The sequence below is a fragment of the Triplophysa dalaica genome, chromosome 16 (genome assembly GCF_015846415.1).
Source record: "Triplophysa dalaica isolate WHDGS20190420 chromosome 16, ASM1584641v1, whole genome shotgun sequence".
NCBI classification, from domain to species: Eukaryota; Metazoa; Chordata; class Actinopteri; order Cypriniformes; family Nemacheilidae; genus Triplophysa; species Triplophysa dalaica.
The window spans coordinates 1414185-1433333 of record NC_079557.1 but is presented as its reverse complement, the minus strand read 5'-3'; the positions used below and the strand labels follow the sequence as shown (position 1 = coordinate 1433333).

Below are 19149 nucleotides of genomic sequence, written 5' to 3'. Positions count from 1 at the left end.
GTTGCATAATGATTAAGTATTTTACTTTTATGAGTCTTTAAAAGTGTTTTTAAAAGTGAAAATACTTTGTAAAGAAAGTACTAGATTTCAATGTACTTCAGTATTAAAAGATAAAAGAACAACAACATTTATTTATGACATGCAGCGAAGGGAATTGTATGATAAATGCAGAATGTTGTCAAATAATTTTTGTTTCACATTTTGCACACAATTCATTCTGCATGGTATGTTTTGCCAAACCAAACCGTCCCTTAATCTCATCTCATATATTCTAAATATACACATGAATCCTCAGAAATGAAATCCACATCAGTCATGTGACATTAGTTTTCAACACTGGTACCTTGTCTGCAATTTGCCGAAGCATCTGGAGACAGAAAAAGTCGATGTAAAGAGCAACACACATTCTGTTCTGTATATACACGTGAATAGCAGATTAAAAAACATATGTCTTGATTTCATAAATCTAAAGGCAGCTCATGTCTGTTCACTCTCTGGAAATCTCTGATCTGATGATTGTTTAACATTATTTTCTGCACACATGAGTACGGCTGAGAATTAAGAACAGGTCATGTAATGCATGTAAACATGAATGTAAACATGTGACTCACTGTTGTAGCAGCTTTGGTTACACTGCGGGCAAAGGTCTATAACATTAAAGAAAGAAATTATCAAACTCCAAGCACACATGTGTACATTAAACAAATATAATTGTATGACTACATAAACAAGTCAAATAAATAAATGACAAATCCATTCCTTGGTTTGATTTACCTGATACGTCAGGATTACAAATGATGCATTCAGGCGGCATGCAGGTTTCATACGCTTTAATGCCTGAACCGACAACCAGAAAGAAAGAAATGACACGCATTATGAGTGTTTGTAATGACATTTACTTTAAAATTCACTTTAAGCAATTGAAATGTCCATACAGAGATAAATGCAGATGATGAGCAGCGTTACTTTACGTTCTCCCATGATTCCTCACTGCGGATAGACAGGATTAAGATATACAGCATCTTTAAACACGTTTCATTTATGTGAAAAGATAAAGGCATAGATAATATCCTGAAAAGACTTGCTTTGGTTAGAGGAAGATTATAACAGAAAAGAAAACAATGCTTCTATAAAGCTAAATTAAAGAGGCTAATGACCTAACAGTTTTAATGGTGTAATATAATTTAAACAACAAGGCGTTTTGCTTCTGCTGACAGAAAATTAATGGTCCTTATTAAACAAATACTGTGTTTATCAAAAGCTTAAATTATTCTCACTCGCATTCCCTCTGTCGCTCTGTAAAGTAGGCCAACATATAAAAATAAAGAAAGATTTTACCTCTTTTCAGGCGTGTGTTTGCACTCCACATGTGAGGAGAATGACACGACAGCTATGTTCATACAAATATCTTTATATACTGATGCACAAATATGAATGCAAATCACTTCCCTGTGACTTTAGGCCCATCATATATAGACCTGCTTTGTTTACAGTGATGCACACAAGATCTTCACAATCATAAAAGCGACAAAAGTTACGTGTTTATAAACTGTTTAGTTAACTCTCTTTTATATGATAGTGATGGTCAGCAAATATACAAAATAATGTAATAGGCCTCCTAAAGTGGTTAAGATATTTCTCAATTCTTACATACACTTTAAAGGCATTTAGGTTTGATATCTACTTGATGTTCCTTTAGTTTTCATCTTCTATAACTATAACATTTATGCTGTGAAAATCGGAAGCATATGACACCTTAAAGTCATCAAAACCACATACTTGCTGAAAACACGCACAATAGTCAGAATGAGAGCCTTTGAAAAACAGAGTTGCGACACTCGCGTTGACGCCCGTGAGAAGAACGTAAAATGCGGAAGTAACTCGTGTCATGAAGGGCTCTATAGTTCAACATTATTACACTATAGTAAAACATTGCAGCCCATTCATAGTGTGTCGCAACACTATTTTCAACGGGTATGTTCTTTTAAGACAGCAGGGGGAGCCGCACTCCATCACAATACATGCACAAACATTATTAGACACAAGCTCTCTACATTTTACGTTTTATATAGTTTGACACGTTTTGTGATAAGAGCCTACATATTTCTCTAATCTATCAGTCACATTTTTATAATAAAAAACACTTTCGTAACACAGATTTTATATAAAATAAATATAATGTCCATGTTAGTTGTAGTTTTGATAAAAAATAGGACATGTATTTTGTTCAATCAAGTCTTTCTTACAAATATGTAACGCTTTAAATGTCTGCGTTCTGCGCATGCGCGTCAGCTGATTCCTACCTGAGGCTCCTTAAAACGTGCTGTGAATTTACACGCGCACACTCTCTCTTGTGTTTTCTCGTGAATTATGGTGGCGATACGGCTTTTGGGTCAGACCTTTTGTCGTCTGGCTAAAGAAACTTCTTTACAGATAAACTTAAGCAGGAGTCGCGTTTTAAAGATGAGGGCAAGCATGCGGCAGGTGAATAAAGAGATCAGTAACGTTAGACAGGTGAGTGTTTGGTGCGACATCGATCGCTTTCTATTTTATCTCCACTTTGTGTATTTGATTTGTTTGTTGTGAACTTTAATTTGTTCGGGTGTAGAGGAGATTCAATGTTTTTCAGAGAATTATGGTTTTAAAAGTGTCTTATTGGCCGCCATATTGGACCGGGCAGGACTGTAAATGAACTGTGGAGTTTAGGTTTCAATGGATTAGATAACAGTCTGCGTGGAGCATAAAACAACTTTTGTCTCCAGTTAGGCTAACTCTATTCCTGGCAAGCAGTTAATCAGTTGTTTTTTCGGTTTAGAATTTGGCTAAGAACAATGTTGAGATCTGTTCTGAAACTCTCATGGAGACATTTGAGAGATTTCTAGATCTTTATCTGAGGAGTATACGACGTGCACAATAGTTTCCATTTTCTCTGCATTTGATCTCATTGATGTCTAGAAGAAATTATTAAGACATAAAAATGTTGTTCAGAAATGCAGAGTAGTATTACATTTTTTATCAAATAGTCCTTGACTGCATGAATGTTGCAGTTGTATTCAAATCTACAATGTTTAGCAGTAAATTATTTGTTTGTCTTCGCATATTCAAATCTCATCTTTACAGTCTCATTTGCACAGTAATTTATCTCTCTGTGATCTAAGATATTATCACACAACATACTAATTCCAACATACAATTAAGATACATGTGTTTTTAAACCGAGAACTTGACATGTATCTTTCCGTGGCTTTGTGGTTTGAGGTTATTCTCATGGATGCTCATTTGCTTGTTTCGTTGGTCGGTTCATTTTTTTGTGTATAAGCAAAGGTGGGCAACGTTTGGGGTTCTTACAGTGAAGAAAGAGGTTTTAGTCAAGAGTAACCACAGTTCCTCTTGCGGTGTGTTGCCATGGTAAGACTTCCCTTTGAAACAGGAAGTGACAGAGCCATGAGAAAGAGAGGTTGTGTTGCTGTAGATAGAGAGAAGCAGTTTGAAGACACTCGATGTGGGTACGGACGACCTGGTCCTGCTGTAGCCATGTCCAAGAAAATGAAAAGTCTGGTAGTGCCGCAGGGGCATATGGTGAGTTCGGTTTAGGGCCTTCTGTTGGAGTTTCTTCCTGTCTTAACGCAGGCTTCTGTGATTGGCTAATTCTATTGTGTTTAATGATAGTTTGTGGTGGATTCATAACTGACAATTCTGAAAAATATTCACATCTGAATTTAAGAAACATTAAGTTTACGTCATAAACGTAAGATCTGTGTGAACATTAAGTGTGTAAATACAGGTTTGTTGTACTGAAAAACTCTTTCTGTTTCTGTTATTTTGGTGCAGATGTGTTTCTGGTTGGCTTGTTGATCTATTCAGTTCATTTACATTCAGTCTACAGACAGTAGTGACTTAAGGAATAAAAAACAGGAAATTATGAAATATATTGAACACATGGTGTATTGCAAAATGTTTGAAAATATATGTATGAAAAGAATTGTTTGTAGGTTTATAATCAAAATTACAAGTAACCATGTGTAGTAGGGCTGTGAAGCTATTAATCACTTCCAGAATTAAAGTTTGTGTTTAAATAATAAATGTTTGCGTACTGTGCATATTAATTTTTGTATTTATAAACACATACACATACAACTCAACTCACATGTGTTGTGAGTGAAAGTCTTGGGTGCGAACTGCATACAAAATAGACTGAGAACTATATAATAAACAACTAGACAAACAACTGTACGACTTTACACACTTCTACATCTATAGGAAATATCTATATTTTTATATATAGGAAATATTTATATTCTTATATATAGGAAATATAAATATTATAGGAAATATTTAGTTATATATTCAGATTTATAGTTATTTAGATTTACTAATAAGTTTATTATTTAAATATTTTTCTTAAAAATATGTGTGTATGTCTTTATGAATACAACAATAATATGCACAGTACACAGACATATATTATGTAAAAACAAACTTTTATTCTGGATGCGATTGATCGGGATTAATCATTTGACAGCCCTAATGTTTTGTATGATGTACCTTATCAATATAAGCTTTAATTATATTTGTCTGTAAGATTTTAAACCGTCTCTTAATAAATGATTTGATGAAAGCTTTATCAAACTCTACCATTTAGAGAAATACTCATTTCATCATTTGTCATTTCACCTGAAAGCTTTGACCTACCTCAATACTTCATTATAAAACGGTTTATAATGATCTACCCCACACCTGAGAGATGTTGTCTTTCTAAATATGTCCTCAAGAAATACAGAATTTCATTCTGAAGAAACCTCTCTATTTATGTCCCACATTTTCATCTGTTTTTCACCATTGTTGGTTTTCACTCGTCTCATAAAAAAACCGCGTTCTTTTAGACGAAACGCACACGAGGCGTTTATTTGCGCCATTGTTTATTCAACTATCCTGATGTGAACCAGTGAGAAAATTATCATTTTGCAATCAGCTTGTTACCATGGGGATGCGAATTGTAATAACAGAAATGTGCTTGATTGTGCCGTTGTGTCAACCGCAAGATATATGGTGAGCTATTAGCAGACGCTGTAGGTACTTCACATATTCTGTGCTCGCTTTGGAAAAATTTGTTAGCCTTTACGAAATTTATGTGTCAAACACACCCATTTCCTGTGTGCACTGTGCAAGTCACTGTACAACACACACATGCACACAGCTGTCAAAATATGATTTCCTGTGTTGTGTTTTTTAATTCACAAAGATGATACTACACACCTCACCAAGTTCATGCCAGACTGATTCTGTTTGTTTGTGTTTTACAGACGCAGGCGGTGTCTGATGGGGGTAAGTGCTGATTCCTTTACACACTTGTTTTTAGTGTTTGATGTCCCATGAACAGTGCCACTGTGTTTACCCACAAACTCAGACCTTAAAATAATATTATTTGTTAAAAGACAGATTGCTGAAGCGTGTTTGGTTTGTTTGGGGTCTGTGTGATTTCTTCCAGAACTGAATGTCCACCAGCAGTCCAGCACCGGTGGAAGCAGCTCAAGTCTGTGTGAGAGCTCCAGCAGGTCAGGTGGCCCTCATGGTCCTGAGGGACCGGCCAGCAGGGTGGTCAGCTGGGCAGTGTGTTTTGAACGGCTGCTTGAAGACCACGTTGGTGTGCGCTACTTTACCGTAAGTTTCTGCGTTCTTTGGAACAGTCTCTGACTGCGTACAGAAGCACGTAAATACAAATGAAACGAGATGAGATTTGTTTGTGAATGAAGAAGATGATTACGTGAGTCTTCTCTGCAGTGGCAGTAGGTGAGGAATACTCGTGGGTTTTCACACATGCTCAGATATTTAGATTTTCAATGGTGTTTTTTAAGTGTGACTGTCTCTTGGACTCTGAGTTCTTGTTCTGGTTCTGCAGTCATTCTGTTCTTTGGGATTGGATTTATTCCGACTGTAAATATACATTCAAGCAATTAAATGATTTCACTAAAAAATATGCAGCGTTTCTTCTTAATGTGGCATGTTAAAGGGACAGTACCGCAGAACATGAAAATTCTGTCATCATTTACCCACCCTCAGTTTCTTCCAAACCTATATTCATTTCATTGTTCTGCTGAACACAGAGGATAATATTTGGAAGAACGTCAGTAATCAAACAGATCTCATCATCACCCATTGACTGGCGAGAACATGGGTTCAATCCCAGGAATCAGACATATTCAGAAACATATGTATAGTATAATGCAATGTAAGTCGCTTTGGATGAAATCGTCTGCAAAATGCTTAAATGTAAGTGTAAATAAATACCGTGGCAGTCAATGGGGGATGAGATCTGTTTGGTTACTGACATTCTTCCAAATATCTTCACATTTCTTTGTTGTCCCAAACACAAGGGTTTAAAATTGGAACAGTTTGATGGTGGATAAATAGTCCCAGAATTTTCCTTGTTTGTGTGTGTGTGTGTGATTGTCATGTGTGTGTCTCTCATTTTGTTTAGAAGTGTGTGCATCATTGTGTGGGTCTCATTGTGTGTGTCTCATTCTGTGTCATTGTGTTGTGTGTGTCATTGTTTGTGTCTCATTGTGTTTGGGTGTGTGTCTCTCGTCGTGTGTGTCTCATTGTGTGTGTGCCCATGTATTTGTGTGGCATTGCGTGTGTGCGTGCATCATTGTGTGTGTCTCTTATTGTGTGTATGTGTGTCATTGTGTCTGTGTGTGTGTGTGAGCGTGCACGTGTGGAGGATGTCAGTTTGATCTGAAGACAATAGCTGGGACATGAGTTGTATACACGCATCATTACACTCTGATCTCCTGTGAATTACACGCAGGTTGTTGTCTGTGTCTCTTGCAGGAGTTTCTCAAATCCGAGGTGAGCGCTGAGAATATTCTGTTCTATCAAGCCTGCGAAAGATTCAAGAACATCCCACCCACCAAACTGAATGAGGTACACGTGTCGCTCTTAATAAGCAATTTCTAATGGCATTTCTGAGGCAAACTGGAGTTCATTTGAATGCAAATGTCGGCGTTGTTTTCGTCCAGCTGAAGAAAGAGGCGCGCTCCATCTATGACACTTTTCTGTCGGAAAGCTCTCTGCATGCGGTGAACATCGATGATACCGCCCAGACGGAGGAAAGCTCCCTGGAGACGCCAACACCTGACATGTTCGATAAAGCTCAGCAACAGGTACGCACACCTGCAGCGTGTGTTGTGTTTGTGATCAGTTATCTGAAATAGAGATGAGCCACTAGACGATAAACCCGTAGAAGAGTATCAGCCGATACACATAAACACATTACAGTTTCATTTGTGTTGCAGTCGAACATTTTAGAGCAGCTCAGTCCAACCCGCCCAATGACTCAAAAGCATCCGTTTCTGTCTGCAGATCTTCAAGCTGATGAAAATGGACAGCTATACTCGTTTCGTGCGCTCTCAACTCTATCAAAACTGTATGTTGTCCTGTGTTGAAGGTCGTCCTCTGCCCAACATCGGAACTCCAGAACCCAAGAGTAAAGCGTCCAAAAGGAGCTCCACACCCCCCAGTAACAGAAAGGTATCAGTATTGTTCTGAAAGCTCAAGATCTATTGTTTTAAACAATGTGAGCATTGCAGCATACGAGCATTTGCTCTTAAAGGTTCTTTATTAAAACCAATATTGTAAAAGATCACGATAAAGGCTTTTGTTTCGGTTCCATCACGTGAAAAGGAACTCTGCACCAAAGCATCATGACCTGTTATTATGACGCAGAGAACGAGTCTGAGGTCTTCAGATGATTCATGAGCTCATTATTACCATGTGTGTTTGGAAACAGAGCGTGGAGTTAAAAGCCCTGTCATCAGACAGCAAAAGCAACAGGAAGAAGAGGTTAGAGAAGAGAGGATCATGGGGAGGTACCGTCTGACTCAGCATCTGTTCTTTGTGTTTGTGTCGTGCAGATAAAGATCATTTTTCAGCCTCAGAAGTGAAGATGCATGTTTCATGTTAGTGGCGTAAAGTTGCTCAACGTTTCTGTCTGTCACCACTCAAAGTCTCAACCTTTGTGTTTACTGTCATTTTGCTGATATTTTCACAGACTTGTATAACACGAATGTGTGACCCTGGATCACAAAAACTTGAGTAGCACAGGAACATTTTTAGGAAAAGACAAAAATACAAAAATTATAGATTTTTCTTTATGCCAAAAATCAGAAGATCATGTTCTATGAAGATATTTAGTGAATTTCCTACCTTAAATTTTTAAACTTTATTTTTGTGAGTGGATGGTCTGCCACAGTTCCTCTGATTAAAAACTTCAAGGGCAATTTTCAAAATATTTTTTTGTTGAACTCTCAGATTCCAGAGTTTTGAACGGTTGTATCTCAGTCAGATATTGTTGTATTCTAACAACGCATACATCAATAGAAATCATATTCATTCATCTTTCAGGTGAATATTATGTAAAAATCTCAATTTCGACCCATAAAACTTGTTTTGTTGTCCAGGGTCACGTATATAAATTAATATTTAAATAATTATTTTAACATTGTTTTAAGTATAGTTCTCGTATCAAGTCACCTTTGCTTGTAAAGTTTGTTTGTTTCTTGAATAGGTTTGCCATGAATTTCCTTTTGTGCTGATATATCGTAATAAAAAAACAAATAAATAAATAGAGCCCCAAAATAATAATAATAAATGTTTTATTAAAAATATAGAAAAATGCACATTGCATTGTTTTGCATTAACTTCACGATTTATTATTTCTTTGACAATACTTTCCTACTTTTTTGTTTTTGCTACATTTTCATAGAATGTGTTTTTTTTTTAAACATAGTTCTTAAATGTTATATAACTTGAATCAAAAAGGATGAACCCAACCATTGGTTTGGAAAGGGGAAAAACCAATCAAAGTTTCATTTTTGACCCAACCATGAGTTGAAACAACCCAGCGGGTCCACATTTTCTTTCCTATCAAACAGCTCTAGTTTCTCATGTAATTCGTCTCATTTCGCAGCAGACGGGTCATACCAGCGAGTGACGGTGGCACGTAATGAGTCTCAGATCTCTGTGAAGTCCAACAGCAGTCTTGAGTTAGTCTCTGGATTCGGCCGAACTGAGGTGCATGTCTTTAAAAATCATTTCTTGTCTTGTCTCTATACATGAGGTTATAGAGCATGAAAACTCTTTTCCGTCTCTTTCAGAATGTCCGCTGCAGCGTGTCTATCACTGATCCAGAGACTTTGAGTTCTACTGCAGATAAGTATTGCTGCGTCTATCTGCCGGACGGTACGGCCAGCCTCGCTCCGGCCAAACCTGGAGTGACTCTCCGAGACGTGCTGAGCAGTCTGTGTGAGAAGAGAGGATTCCCTCTGACAGACGTCTTCATCTACCTTAACGGCAAAGACAAGGTCAGAATGCTTTGTGCATGTGAAAGACACGTTTTTGAAAGGCTTTGGCATGAGAAAGATCTTTATCAGTGTAGCGCTGTGTCCAAGATTTGCCAAAGAAGTCAAAGAAGTGTTTTCTTGTCATTTTCTCAAGCGAGATGCTTTTTAAACAAAGTTAAAGGAGTTGCTTTCTATTCTGTGCTCTTATTGGCTGCTCTTTCTTCATTATTCAAAGTTGTGTTTTAAAAAAAAAAGATGTTTTTTTGTATAATTATATTTTTGTCTACTTAAATAATTGGTCATTTAGGCGAACATTTTCAGATCAAACACCTTTTTTAAATGGTGAGAAACATTTCCCTCAAGTGTCGCAAAACCTTTGACCGGTAGTGTACAATGAAGCCTTATTTCTGTATAATCAACTTATGAAATGAGTGGTATTGATGATTCCTTGTATATATTTTATATGAACATTTGTACTTCCTTAAAGTCCCAGTGAACTGGAAGTTGCGATCGTTTTTACTTCTGTTTTTTGACGCAAGGAGAAAGATAGTGTGCGTGGCTTTCAGCTTTCTCACCTAATGTACAGATGGATAGTTATTTCAGGACGGAAGTGCATTTTCAGATTTTAACTCAAGATTATGAGGGCACGTGATTTTAAAAAAAATGACATCAATATACTATTTACAATAAACACAGCAAAATTTCATGAAAAAATATGCATCGGAATTTCTTCTTTCCCTGTGACTTTAAGTATACTGTATGTAATAGTGAGCGGGCATGTCTTGACTCACTCATGGTTCTGTTGATCATAAAGTGATGAGATCAAGCTGATTTTGCAGATTAATACTCACGAATGATACAGATGGAGTCATAATGAATCGGAAGCTGCAAAGAAACGCATTTCAAACACACTGAAATTCAGTCTATGAATCTTTTTGATGCTAAAGATGTATCACTTTAGCTCTCTCTCCTTCATAATTCTAGTTTTATTGTGTTGAAAGACATGCATGTCAAGCCTGTCACACATCAGTGTCCTTATCACAGTTACTTAACTAAGTTTACTTCAGAAATATAATTTTGTGACTATAAAATTACCCCTGCGTCTTCTGAAAATGTGTATTTGGTTATGAACAGCCTCTTGCTCTAGATCAAGACAGTTCTGTGTTTGGAGATCAACAGCTTAATTTGCAACTCAAAGTTACTTTTATGTGAGTAAACAAACACACACACACACTTTATATAAACCTGTGGACTTTATTAAATTTAAAGCAAATGTGTTTGGCTGATGTATGAGCCTTTTACACTAGTTGTGTTATATTGGTGTGCGCAGACTGGAGGTTTTGTTTTCTGGAAAGAAGTTAGGAATCATCACAAAGTCAAGTAAAAACTTGGTGGATGTGATTTCTGCCGTCCTGCAGAAGCATCAGCTGCAGCCGCAGGATGTACAGGTCACAATGGTGTGTATATGATGTTCATCACCAATGTCCGTTACGCACACAACCAAACACACAAAGATTGTAGTTGTGTCGGACTATACAGTTAAATCGAGAATGAGACATTAATCAGGGATGTGATTATTCCATATTGTGATCACCCACGTAAATTGCATAAGTTTGATTTATTTTAATTCGTAGCGGCATGGGGGGGTGGTGTAGTGGTTTTGTGGATGTGCTTGTAGTCATCACACTGCCGGCCAATAGGATCCTTTCTACGCTCTCTACGTCACACACACGCTTGTTATAAATGCAGAGTGACCGCATCGTTTTGTTAGTTATCTATATGTATCCAGGGAGTCCGATGAAAAATAGACGCCAAGCACACCCGTTTTGATACTCAAATAAGTGCGTGGTGTCATTGTAAACGTTTACACAAAATCTTTAGTCTGGAAGTTGAGACGTCTATAAAATATTTATAAGAATATGTATATACAATGTTAAAGCATATCATATAGAGACTAAAATATACAATGTTGGGATTTAGTGGCTTGAAACTATGCAATTTCCCGATTTAGTCACTGTCTTATATAAACGCGTTGAAGTCTCTACTCAAAGCATATATTAAAATGAACAAAAACATACGGCATTGCAAATACCTTAATAACATGCAGATTTATGTGGACAAACCCTCTATGACGTAGATGCGCCATCAAATGGCTGTGTATGGAAGTCTCTTAAGGCCACAGTATTCTTTATATTTTGTGTTCAACTACTGCTTAAAGAATTATTGCTAATTAAAAGTAGGCCTAATATAAACTACTCAAGGGGTGACATTTCTTTGACAATAGCATAACATATTTGCACAAATTATCATCCTATTTTATTAAATATTGTGACTGTTAAACTAATAAACATTTGAACTGATATTTCCAAAATTGCCAGTCATAAATGGGTTATTATAATAGTTTGTTTTTGTGTTGTCAAGTGAAACAAACAGTTGCCTGTTTTTAATCATGTAACATTTAAGTAGTAACATTAAAGACTATTTTTGGGCTTCCTTCTTTTTTTTGTCCTTGGCTGATTAATACACAAGAATGTGTGGAGGCTGTCACTGAAGATATTTGCCTTTTTTCTCATATTTCAGAGCGGCTCAGACGAACCATTAAGCATGAGCACCAATGTGTACCATCTGGCCGGCAAAACTGTGTGTTTGGACCGAGTGAAAGGTGCGTCGTCAATGGATTCATACATTTACTGCTTTTCTCCTAAGATTGTAGTGATTGAATGATTTTGAAAATTTTACCATTGAAATGTTTGAACAACATCATGCATACAGCTGCCGAAAAATAAAGAGACTTTTAAATGTTCACTTAATTGGATAAAGTAAATTGATTAATCAAGATATGTTGTGGTCATTCCAGTCCAGTGTCTGTTGAATTCCAACAAAATCTAAGCTCAGGCGTGATACAAATCCGGTTTATCACATTAAAATTAACTTGAACAAATATTGTAGAAAGACAATTGTTTTAAAGTGAATTCTTTGCAAAACTTTAGGTCTGAAAACATGTATGCATGTGGCAGAGGCTTTTATCTAAAGAAAACATAGAGCTTCTTTTCTGTTATTATCACTTGTTTCTTCAGAATTAAACAAAAACGATCAAAAAAACAAAAACAAAACAAAGAACAAAAATTACATTCTGAAAAAATCTCTTAAACTCTTTATCAGTTTTTTCTGCGTTTGTTGTTGGACTGGAAATAATATTTTTATTGCTAATTCTGTTGCATCCACAGGAGAAGGCAAATGTCTCTGACTGGGGCCATTAAATCATCTCTCTCTCTTTTCTCTCTCGCTCTCTCTCTCTCCTCATGTCAGTATGTGTTAATGTTGTTGATCTTGGTCGTCAGAGTATCTTTGGCTGGCCACAAATGAAATCTCCAGCTCCGTGTTCAGCACAGGCTATTAAACACCATTTAGACTTGTTGTGTGGCTGTAGCTCCTCAGAACTGAAGGGAGCACATCACTACACCAAACCTTAAAAATAGGAGTATGGAGGAGGTGTTAAGTTACGTGAAATATAAATGTCTCTGTCAAATGTTCTCATTTCCTCCTCATTGATGTGCATGTTTGTTTGTGTTTTGCTGTAGTTGGTTTGGAGACTCCAGATGGTTCACCAACACCCAGAGTTAATGCTAGAACCAGAAAACTCCAGGAGATGGACGGTAGTAATATCTCTATTTAACTTTTCACTTGTGACATGCTTGTTATTTCACACCCATCACTTTAAAGTCAAAATAAAAAGTACAATCAAATTGTTTAGAAATAAACCATGCTTTTTTCTGCTACTGACTTGAGAGCAATACTATGGTAAGGCTGGTGGATAAACCTTGTTTTTTTTAAAGGGTTGATTAATGCACTTTGAGAACAGAACATTATTTATTTTCTTTGTGTCTCAGGTCTTGTCGAGATGTTGTCTCGTGCCCAGTGCAGTCGGGTGGAGGACCAGCGAGGTTTACTCACGAAAGAACAGCTGGAGTTACCAAAGTTCCTGCAGCTGTCAGGAGGAAATGGAACTCTGACTTCCTGTGACACATCACAAGATGAACTTTGTGTTCTTTGAGACCTGGAGAACTCTTTAAGCATCCTATAAACGGAGGAAATCTATGAATACTGCACTGTGTGTGTGTGTGTGTGTGTGTGTGTGTATGTGAGAGAGAGGGAGAGAGTGTGTTTGTGTGTGTATTAACACGCAGACGTAAACGATAGCGCTTGGAAATTTCGCCCCTCCAGTGACGCAAGATGATGGTCACTTTGAGAAATTCCCTTTATGATTCTTTTTTAAATAGGTCAAACTACATGTAGAGATTTATCTGCCAAAATATACTTGTATTTATTTTTTCTATCAGATCATATTGTGTGCCATGTCAAGCGTGCTCTTTGTATTTGAATCCCGTTAGCATGACTTTATATTGAATGTTTTGTTCACTATGAATTTGGTGTGATTAAAAAAGCGTGTGAGGTGGTGTGGGACATGGCACGGTGTGGTTTATCTCTGTACACGTCGTATGGCAACACAGTCTATGATATGATAAGAAATGAAGCATCGGTCTCTGATCTGATTTTGTGCAAGTTCGCTTTGAAATGAACATTTCCTAATGTCCCAAACCTCCTGTCTGATTTCAAACTTTGCATGACACGTCGTGACCTACACAATGTGAGATGAGTGAGAAGGTGTGTGCAGTTTTAAACCTTTATCTATGAAGATATACTGTAGTGTGATTTCAGAAGAGATGGATAATGGCACACTTTATGGTTTCATGGTAATATAGACTTTTATAAATCATGATGGTGCATCCTCATTATTGTTTAGAACAAAAGCGAAACTTAAAATGATTCAAAACGTCTTTAATGACACATACAGGAAGAGAGATCATACCAGTTTGGAGTGACACAAGGGTGAGTAAAACTCTCTCTCTTCTCGAGAATGTGTGTGTCATTTCCCCTGATACTATTTTGCAGCATTGTGCCTGTTCATTGGTACCTTACATGTGAAGTCTTCATCCATACATCTTTTGATTTCTTTTAATGGTGTAGTGTTAAAATGGGTAAAAAGCACAGATCTCCTCGGATCATGGCATCTGTGTGTGTGTGAGGGCTTGCGTGCTTGTCTATGGAAATATGAATGGATGGGGAGATGTGTTTTGTTTGGGAGGGAGGGAGGGTGAGAGAGAGAGAGATAGATAGAGAGAGAGAGGGGTGGATGTAGAAAGGCACTGGAAACGCTGCACACCTCTGAGCGTGACCGAGCGGGTAAGCATCATTCATTCTCTCCATTGCCTGTTTCAGATAAACATCATATTTGTCGCTATAATTGCCATGTCTGATATTTTCCTGAATTGGCAGTTGTGTATTTCGTTATGGAAAACTGATTATAGCATGATATTAAATCTGCACCTCTCTGCATGTGTTGTGATTTTCAGACTCACTGAAGGGAGAATAGAATCAAGGCTGGTCTGGTCTAAGGTCTGACATATTTAGAAAGTAAATGATGTGTAGTGTCGGTACGTTTAGACCTCTGAAAGTGTCTGTGTCAAGCAAGGCTGTTATTAAATATATACTGCAGGTCTGACTCACTGGGCAGGACAGAAAATAGCTTCACAGCGTGAGAATATGATTGACATCAGTGGAACTCATATTAGACAAAGGTGTGTGTGTGTGGACTTGATTTTTATATGTTAGTGGGGACCTAAACCTGAATGCACATCAACTAACTCACGGGGACCCGTGTCACTGTGGGGACTGGAATTGAGGTCCCCACAGGCACAAAAGCTTATAAATTGTACAGAACGATAATTTTTGAAAATTTAAAAATGATATTTTAATATGAAGTTTTCTACGGTCTTAAGGTTTAGGGGATAAAATATCCAGTTTGTACAGTATACAACTCATTACGCCTATTGATAGTCCCCACGGAGATAGAAAAATGTGTGTGTGTGTGTGTGTGTGTTTGCGTGCGTGTGTGCGTGCGTGCGTTGGGGACATGTCACTGTGTGGCCCTTAATTTAGGTCCTCAAGGGCAATAAAGCTTATAAAGCGTATAAAACAATATATTAAGAAAATCTTAAAATGCAAAAGTTTAATGATCTTTCGGTTTAGGGGATAAAATATACAGTTATGTGTGTGTGTGTGTGTGTTTGCGTGCGTGTGTGCGTGCGTGCGTTGGGGACATGTCACTGTGTGGCCCTTAATTTAGGTCCTCAAGGGCAATAAAGCTTATAAAGCGTATAAAACAATATATTAAGAAAATCTTAAAATGCAAAAGTTTAATGATCTTTCGGTTTAGGGGATAAAATATACAGTTTGTACAGTATAAAAATCATTACGCCTATTGACTGTTGCCATGGAGATAATAAACCAGACGTGTGTGTGTTTGTTAGAAATTCAAAGCAACTGTTTCGAAACCATTTTCTCTCATCTGTCAAAGTACAAGAATGTACTGATGCTCGGGCTGATATGTTTGCTTTGATGTGTTATGACCTATATGATAACGAGCACTTGGAGTCTTTAAGCAAGTTTTGTCATGTTTTGTAGTTTTCAAAAGTTTAATACTTTTCTGCTCCTCTGCTGTAATCTTATGTGACAATAGTTTTGTTGCTTGTTCGTTTTCCTAACCCTTCAAATAAAATCACACAGATTTAAAACAACTGAATACTTGGGAAGTCCAGACTTGGGGCTGGTCTCTTGAGGCGTTAAAACACTCAGAACATCTCTGGCAAAATGCTCAAAACATCACAGAAGCAACAATTTAGTCGTGTCTTCACAATCATCGCTAGTGGCGCCTTAAATTGTGGCAGGTTTTGCTCGAAGAAAAAAATGAAAATGTCGTTCTGATCTCTCAGCGGGGGCAGACCTGCAGCTCGACCGTTCGCCTCACAAACGTCATCTTGAGTGTTGTTGACTCAATGGTGTGGATGAATCGTTTGGAAGTGTTTCCCACAGAGCCTTCAGATGTGACGCATACTTCTCAAGAGTTTAGTGTTACGATGACTTCATTTGCATTGAATGTCTCATATTAAACATTTACATGAACTAGAACCAAATTGTATTGTTTATCCCTCCAAAAGATAACAATGCACCCTAATAATATTTCATGATAACAATCATTGTATTCCAGGTCAAAGTGAAAAGGAGTAAATAACATTATGTAATATGCACACACTTACACTGGATTTAAATAATGACATCACTCTTGATTCTTAATCACATTGCATGTGCAATAACGCAAGAGAGATGACTATGTGAATAAACTCATCCACCTAAAGCATTAGATCTTCTTCAAAAACTGCCCCATAAGCACCTTACAGATCTAATAACCCAAGTGCTTTAACAAAATTATGAGCTTTCGGTTTCTCTTAAAGTGTATGACTCCATATACTTTCATGAGTGCTTTACTGTAATCGTGAGTTTTGTAGTCGACCGTTCTAACATTTATTTATAGATGTTCCCGTCGGGTGTAACACCAGCATCAAGCTAATGATATCATCGCAGTCATTTTTACCCCGTGCACATGGTTGTGTCGGAGTTCTTTTTGTGTGTGTGTAAATATTACATACTACATTGTTTGATTATCGTAAAGTTGTCAGTGTTTACCCAACAAGAACTCTTTTCAGAGCTGAAATATTTCAGCAGTAACAGACATGCCACACGACTTGTGTTGTTTACAAATAAATATTGATTATATTTTGGATTTACCAAACTCGTCTGATGGGTGTTTCATGATTCATTAAACCACATCAATGTAACTGTTTATGCAAGAAAGCATTTGTTGTCATTCACAGGCTAGTGTATTTGGCCTATATAAATCTTTTTAAAGAGTAAGTAACGTATGATTTTTAAGGTCCTTCTTTGGTTTATGGAGTATCCAACAACAAGTCTATGTGTATAGGTGTAAAAACACTATTTCATTATAATAGTTATTACCTTACTTCTTGACTGGTTCGTTCTGCGATTCATCCGTCTAATCCGCTACTTTCTGCTAGCGTAGTCCGATCTGATTGGTTGGACGGTCTAGTCTTCTGTGATTGGTTTACCGCGAATGAGGCTCACGACACTGTTTGGGGGAAGAGAGTGAAGTTTCTGCAGGCAGTCCTAGCAAAACGTAGGCGGGGACTATATGTAGTAATCCTCGGCGGTTCGCTAATCGTACTAGGGACCACTCGATTTTGTGATTCGGAGTCGACTCCCTTTGTTCCAAGCCACTGTATAAAAATAAGTAATAAATGTAATTTTCATGATCTCATGTTATGTACTCTTTAATTAAATTATTTGCAAGGTACAAAAGATGGCGCCGGTGAGCTTTTGGGACGCCAGAGTCGGCAGAGTAATTTCCAGTCGTATAACACTGTATGGGAAAATGAGTATTTTGGGCAAATATGGGTGTTTTTTAGATAAAAGGAATTAATATGTATGTGATATGACCCATCCTCTTTACATTGGTGAGCACTTTGTTAAGCCAAAAGAACTCCATGGTGTTATGCTACCGGAAATAATCCAGAAACTCTGCATGGCGTTGCAAAAACTCACCGGCGCCATCTTGTGTAACTGCCAACTAGCCCATTTGAGTTTTTAATGCAGTCACTGGTATGCTTTTTAAGACTCATGGAAAGCCATTCTTCAGGTTATTCTGCAAAGGAACACTTACTGTAAAAACAAGAAAGTTGCTTGTGTTCTCTTCTATACATATGCTTTTGCTAAATGTAATTTATATGTTGGATCTATGTGGTATGAATGAATGATGGTTTAGTGAAAGTGAAGGAAAATGCCAACATTTTAATATTAGTGTTAGATGTTTTATTTAAAGTAATGTGTGTGTGTAGTGATCTCTAGTGGCTACAGTAGGACAGTACATGTTTGAGCTGTGTCCTGGTTTAATCTCTTCTCTCTGACTTCATCAGGTTTATCAGATTGAGCTTTCTCTCACCGTCTACAAGCACACAATAAATCATGGATCAGAAGGTGAATAGGCTTATTATGGAAGTACAGAAAATAATAATTTCCCATAAGTAATTTGCGTTGGTGTGTGTGTGTTTGCAGTCCACCTCTCCTCAGAGACAGCCGGTGAAGTGCAGGTCAAAGTCCACAGAGGAAGTCCAGCAAGCTAAAAAGGTTTGACTTCTCCCTGCAGGAACATCAACAAATTAGTAACACGATTGATCTCATCTAAGTGAGTTAATATCTGTCTGTCTCAGGCCTTTCATATACCCCAGAAATCTCTGCCTGGAGGGTCCGAGCTTGAGAAAGTCAAGGCGAGTGTCTTTAATCATTTTGTAGATATTTGATGAGTCAAAAGGTTTGAACAAAAACTTCTGCAAATGAATGTCATCAAACACTGAAAAGACAGATTTGAAATGTTCATCAAAATTTATTCATAAAGCACAATGTGGTTGACCACTGTGCTGTACAATATTATTCTAAAATTGGCATAGAAATTAAATATATGTAATAAAGACCGCAATGCAATGAGAGAAAAAAGGAACGAACTAAACACCTGTGAATGATGAGGCATCAAAAACTCTTGCAACAATTAAATGCCTGCGAGAAAAGATCTGTTTTTAACTCAGATTTAAATTCAGATTCTGATTAAATTAGTCTGAGGGAAACCCGAAGATTATTTCACAGTTTTGACCCAACAACTGAAATATTTCGCTTCAACCTGGATCTCGGGACCATCAACAATCTTCATTCAAGAAACCTCAGAGAACTAACAGAAATGTATTTAGATTTAAAGGTGTCATGAACTGGCCTTTTTAATTGTATTATACTGTTGTTTGAGGTCTACGTATGACGTTCGCTCTGTTTTTACATTCAATAACAT

General features: G+C 37.2%; 2 protein-coding genes and 1 long non-coding RNA gene across 6 annotated transcripts in view; 2 read left to right on the top strand and 1 right to left on the bottom strand.

Annotated features, from left to right (window-relative positions):
- Nucleotides 1-1372, bottom strand: part of LOC130438393 (uncharacterized) — a 2266-nt gene extending 894 nt beyond the window's left edge. Inside the window, exons 1-5 of one of the 2 annotated variants that reach the window (XM_056770297.1) lie at nucleotides 1339-1372; nucleotides 936-990; nucleotides 775-837; nucleotides 612-647; nucleotides 344-367 (exon numbers count right to left, since the gene is read on the bottom strand). In XM_056770297.1, the coding sequence (XP_056626275.1) occupies nucleotides 344-367; nucleotides 612-647; nucleotides 775-837; nucleotides 936-981 (169 nt within the window). In that variant the 5' untranslated portion in view covers nucleotides 982-990; nucleotides 1339-1372. Of the gene's footprint in view, nucleotides 1-343; nucleotides 368-611; nucleotides 648-774; nucleotides 838-935; nucleotides 1058-1338 lie in introns of those variants that run through there. The other variant, XM_056770298.1, reaches the window with a different exon arrangement.
- Nucleotides 1373-3463: 2091 nt separating this feature from the next.
- rgs14a (regulator of G protein signaling 14a) lies at nucleotides 3464-13810 on the top strand. 3 transcript variants are annotated; one of them, XM_056768853.1, is made up of 14 exons: nucleotides 3464-3579; nucleotides 5304-5325; nucleotides 5489-5661; nucleotides 6832-6924; nucleotides 7020-7163; nucleotides 7363-7530; nucleotides 7790-7868; nucleotides 8972-9072; nucleotides 9156-9362; nucleotides 10476-10549; nucleotides 10672-10798; nucleotides 11922-12003; nucleotides 12923-12997; nucleotides 13232-13810. In XM_056768853.1, the coding sequence occupies exons 1-14, from the start codon at nucleotides 3535-3537 to the stop codon at nucleotides 13393-13395; spliced, it is 1554 nt and encodes a 517-aa protein (XP_056624831.1). In that variant the 5' UTR covers nucleotides 3464-3534; the 3' UTR covers nucleotides 13396-13810. The 3 variants fall into 3 exon arrangements, with proteins under 3 accessions (XP_056624831.1, XP_056624830.1, XP_056624832.1); XM_056768852.1 differs by having other exon boundaries at nucleotides 8969-9072; XM_056768854.1 differs by lacking the exons at nucleotides 10476-10549; nucleotides 10672-10798 and having other exon boundaries at nucleotides 8969-9072.
- A 728-nt stretch (nucleotides 13811-14538) lies between these two features.
- On the top strand, nucleotides 14539-18581 carry LOC130437963 (uncharacterized). The gene is made up of 4 exons (XR_008909248.1): nucleotides 14539-14585; nucleotides 18230-18290; nucleotides 18369-18440; nucleotides 18524-18581. It is a non-coding gene; the product is annotated as an uncharacterized LOC130437963 (long non-coding RNA).
- Nucleotides 18582-19149: the final 568 nt, after the last annotated feature.

Bases quoted from the DNA above. Each gene is read 5' to 3' on its own strand.
- rgs14a (XM_056768852.1), top strand. From the start codon at position 3,535: ATGTCCAAGAAAATGAAAAGTCTGGTAGTGCCGCAGGGGCATATG. The intron at 3,580-5,303 runs GTGAGTTCGGTT...TGTGTTTTACAG, and splicing joins TAGTGCCGCAGGGGCATATG to ACGCAGGCGGTGTCTGATGG. The intron at 9,073-9,155 runs GTGCATGTCTTT...CGTCTCTTTCAG, and splicing joins CTGGATTCGGCCGAACTGAG to AATGTCCGCTGCAGCGTGTC.